At 22.2% G+C, this 4961-nt stretch overlaps 3 protein-coding genes across 3 annotated transcripts in view; all 3 read left to right on the plus strand.

Moving 5' to 3' along the window:
• Positions 1-77: 77 nt before the first annotated feature.
• DICPUDRAFT_82395 (uncharacterized protein) lies at positions 78-1818 on the plus strand (the record flags this gene model as incomplete). The annotated part of the gene is made up of 4 exons (XM_003291687.1): positions 78-429; positions 508-579; positions 665-955; positions 1037-1818. 4 exons carry the CDS (start codon positions 78-80, stop codon positions 1816-1818), a joined length of 1497 nt encoding a protein of 498 aa, XP_003291735.1.
• Positions 1819-2468: 650 nt separating this feature from the next.
• On the plus strand, positions 2469-4392 carry DICPUDRAFT_82396 (uncharacterized protein; the record flags this gene model as incomplete). Its single annotated transcript, XM_003291688.1, has 3 exons — positions 2469-3039; positions 3110-3691; positions 3779-4392. 3 exons carry the CDS (start codon positions 2469-2471, stop codon positions 4390-4392), a joined length of 1767 nt encoding a protein of 588 aa, XP_003291736.1.
• Positions 4393-4671: 279 nt separating this feature from the next.
• DICPUDRAFT_82397 (uncharacterized protein) overlaps positions 4672-4961 on the plus strand; it is a gene marked incomplete at both ends in the record, with an annotated part of 565 nt that continues 275 nt past the window's right edge. The window contains one exon of the mRNA XM_003291689.1: positions 4672-4845. Coding sequence (XP_003291737.1) covers positions 4672-4845 — 174 coding nt within the window. The remainder of the gene's footprint in view (positions 4846-4961) is intronic.

Genomic DNA, 4961 nt, shown 5'->3' on the forward strand with positions numbered 1-4961 from the left:
TTTTTTTTTTAACCAAAATCACGAAAATAAAATAATAAAATTATTCAATAACCAATAATAACATCAGTGTATTAAAAATGATACACCAAAATCAAAATCAGTTTCATGATCAAAATAATTATAATAGTAATGGGAATAGGGGTGTGAATTATAATATGAATCATAATAGCTATAATAATATAAATGGTTCGAATAATAATTATATGAATAACAAAATAAACCATAATAATAATAATACAAATTGCCAAAATAATTTCCAGCAACCACAACAACATCAATATAATAACCACCAATTTAGAAACAATAGTTATCAAACAAAACCAACAAATAATATCTTAAATAAGAATAATAAAACTACAAAAGAGAGTTATCCAATTTTACTTTTTTTTTCAAGTTTAATTTTAATTTGCAAATTATTAAGTATTATTTGTAAGTATAGTAACTTTTTATTTTAAAAATTTTTATCAAAAATTTAATTGTTTATTTTTTTTATTTTTATATTTATAGATCCATGGTCGAATTCACCTATATTTATAACACGGAGTGAGTTCCAATCCTTATTGATTATGGTTATAATTGGTATCATATTAATAATATTATATATGGTTGGACTCTCACTTTTATATTTTAAATTGCTAAAGAGTATCCCGTTTATTTGTTTTAGTCAATTTAGTTCTTTTAGTTGCAATTACGATACTTGATCTTGTAACTATTATTCATTCTGGTTATCATGAGTTCGATTATTATAACTTTTATAGTAAAATTTCGGCAGGCTCCCTTTTCTATTTTGTTGGTGGCTCCTTAAACATTCTTTTGTTTATTTTAACCTTTATGAAATTCAAAATTCATACTCCACTCAAAGTACTTCAAAACAAATTAAACAAAAATATTAGTTTTTTTATTTTATTAGTATTTTCAATAATTATATTAATTCTCAAAATTTTCAGTTCTAAAGGTAAAGTATTTAAATTAATAAAATTTATTATTTGAACATAAAAAAAAATAGAATTAATATTAATATTTAATTTAATTTTAGCTAAATGGGCACATATCCCACAATGGAATTCCTTTTTTTTGGAACCCAGTCCAAGTGGTGCCACTTTAGCTTTAATTATATTCAGTGCGGTTTTAACATTTGTGTATATTATTGGTATATCATTAAGTTTCTTTAAAAAATTAACCAAATCATTCCCAATCACATCAGTTTTAGCTCTTCTTATTGGAAGCTTGATAGTTGATATTGCTATTCTAATCTCCTCTTTTACACTCGAACTCTATCAAAGCTATGGTACATATCCATATAAACAAAGTATTTGGTTTACTTTAGCTTGTGTTGATTTCTATAAAGGGGAATGTTCGTTGTATTCTGGTGCCTTTTCATTTTTTGTTGGTATGGGTTTGAACATTGCTTTAATCGCTTTAAGTGAAGGTCTTTTTGAAGATTGTTTCTCATATTACAATAAATATAAACCAATTAAAATGGACACCAAAAATGTAGCTGTTAAAGTGCCATTATCAGATTCAGAAAAACAATACCTACAACAATTAAATATATATATACAACAATTAAATAGTTATAAAGGTAATAATAACTATGACGAACAAAAAAATATTTATCTTCAAGAAACAATCGATGGTTTACAAAACTACATAAATCAACTAAAAACCCACCATAAACCAATAGATAATAATAACATAATAGATAGTGAAGTTTTAACCGAAAACCCTGTTTCTGGTGATTTAAAATCACCACTTCTTATTAAAGAGGCCCAAGATCCATTCGTTCCCAGTTATGACGAAGATCAAAGTCTAAACTAATTAATAAAAAAAAGTTGTAAAACTATCTTTAAATTTTTTTTATTGATTTTTATTTATTTAATGCATATATATACAAATTAAAATTAAATAGATACCTGGGAATATACTTATGTGGAGTTTCAACTCCTATTCCATCCCCAACTTTTCCATCAGATTCTCTTTTAGTTTTAATTGTTTTAGGAATCATTTTATCATCCTATATTTTTAAAAAAAAAAAAAAAAAAAAAAAAAATTAAATTTTTTAAAAAATATTTTTTTTTATTTTTTTTGGAATATGTTGTGCAAATGTTTCAAAAAAATTATAAATTGCAATTATAATTTTTTTTTTTTTTTTTCAAATTTTTATGTTGAAAATTGATTTAAAAAATAAACATTTCCCATATAAAAATTTCAAAAAAAAAAAAATTTTTTTTGTGAAAATTGCAATTTTGAAAAAAATGCATAACAAAATTAAAAAAACTGATAATTTGAAAAAAAAAAAACCAATCCTAAATAACAAAGAATTTTGGGAATATGTTGATAATTTGAAAAAAAAAAAAACAATCCTAAATACCAAAGAATGTGAGAAAATTATTTTTATGTGAGAAAATTTCTCTTAAAAAAAAGTTTCATTATTATTTTTTTATGGCAACAACACAAATAATAATAACATGGAGAGCAATAATACAGACAACAATAATATGGATGAAAATATTATGAATAATAATATGAATGATAATAATTATATGAATAATAATATGAATATTAATAATAATAAAAATAATATGAATAATAGCAATAATAATTGTAATAATAATATGAATAATTTTCAAATTAATAATTCACAATACAGCAACAATAGTGGTTTTAAACCCCACAACACTATGATAAACAACAATAACAACAGTAGTTTTAATGAAAATAACTATAATCACAATAATCATAGTGTAAACACAATGAACAACCATTATAGTTATAATAATAATAATAATAACTATAATAATAATCATAGATACAATAATCATTGTTATAATAATAGCTACAATAATTATAATAATAATGGGAATAATAATTATATAAACATGGATAATAGCTATAATTATGGTAGTAATAATTACTATGGAAAAAATAACTATTTTTTAAAACTATCAATTATTTTTTCACAATTAAAAAATAACTTTTTTTTTGTATTGGCTTTTTTCTCAATTTTTATTATAATCTGCAAAATATCAAGTATTAATAGTAAGTTATTTACATTATTATTTATTTTAAGTATAAATTTTTATAAATTACTAATTAAATAATTTAATAGATACTTGGGCAATCTATTATTCACTTACTATCCCGTTCCCAACATTTCCATCAGATTTGGCTTTAACTTTAATTGTTTTTGGAATAATTTTATCATTCTTATATTTAATCGGTTTAATATTAATAGTTTGTAAAAAGTTTCCAATATCATCGCCCTATACAATTATAGCACCTTTATTTCTTACCATAGTTCTCGATATTATTGTTATATCTATTGGTTTCTTTTTATCAAAAGAGTTTCTTATCAATGGTTCTTACAAGGAATTTTATTTTGCTGGAGGTGAAGACTCCATGATTTGGAGCGGCACCCTTTTATTTATCACCAGTACCATTTTCAGCATTTTCCTCATTATTTTAACATTTTTAGTTATCAAAAGTGAACTCAAACAATCCCAAGAAGAATCATTTAATAGAAATAACAATACCAACAACAACAACAACTATGAACTTTTTCAGTCTAACCAAATTCAATCCGATAATAACTCTGATAGCAATGATGAAAGTAATATAGGTCCAAAAAGTAAAGTATTTTTAATTTTAATTTCATTCACAATCTCAATAATGAGGATTATAAGTAGCGTGGGTAAGTTTTTATTTTTATTTTTTTATTTATTTTACAAACAATTATTTATTCATGAACTAATTTTTATTATTTAAAACCAAAAAATAGTTGGTTGGTCAGTATTTGATGTACCAGGTCAAAGATTTTTAAATATTTATATTCCAGATTTCATTTTTAAAACCTATCCATCTGGTATTGTTTTGTTTTTTATTATTTCCGGTATTATATTTTCAATAATTAATATTGTGGCTATTACATTAAAGTTCTATATGAAACTATTAAACTCCATCTCATTCAATTTATTGGTTATCCCCATGCTTATTTCTGTAATATCCGATGTTATAGTTTTTATCTCTGCCTTTGTTCTTCAAGATGATGTAAAAATACCACTCCATGATATGGTGATGTTTGTTACTCCTTTAATTTTCCATGGATATGGTCCTTTTAGTTCTCGAGCAGATCTAGAATTTGGTCCAATTTCATTTTTTATTTCTTTTGCTTTAAATTTAATCCTCATTACTTTAAGTGTAGGTCTTTTTAAAAAATGCTTCAAACCAGATAGTAACACTCGTCCAAAACCACCAATCCTCAATCTACAAAAAACTATTGACCATTTACAAAATATTAATTATAGAATCAACCAATCAAATAGTATTATCAATAACACCATCTTCAATAATGAGGAAAAAGAAAATAATGATTCTAATGAACCACTTCTTTAAGATATCTAAACTAAAAAAACTAAATAAAAAAGATTTATTTTTTAAATGATTATGTTTAAAAAAAAAAAAAAAAAATTTTTAAAAAATGCTCAAAAATCTATTTTCAAAAAAACGATGGAATCGCCGTTTTTTCTTAAATTTCAGTCCCAAATACCTAAGAATTTACACTATTTATGATTATTTTTATGTGAGAACATTTAAAAAAATAAGTTTCATTATAATTTTTAAATAACAAATAATGATAATAAAAATACATACAATTATTATATGGATAATAATATGAATAATAATATGAATAATAATATTAATTACAATAATTTGAATAATAATAACATTCATTGGGATTATAATAATAATAATAATAATAAGAATATGAATATGAATATGAATATGAATAATAATAATAAAAACAATCATATCAATTATAATAACAATAGTAATAATATGAATAATGTAATAATCTTCGTCTACTATTATATATATATATAAATAATATTAAAAGATAAGACATATAAAGTATAAAACCTTCATACCTAAACTGTTTGCAAAATAAATTAAAGACTCTTTGA

Source organism: Dictyostelium purpureum, assembly GCF_000190715.1.
Source record: "Dictyostelium purpureum unplaced genomic scaffold DICPUscaffold_295, whole genome shotgun sequence".
Classification (NCBI taxonomy): Eukaryota; Evosea; class Eumycetozoa; order Dictyosteliales; family Dictyosteliaceae; genus Dictyostelium; species Dictyostelium purpureum.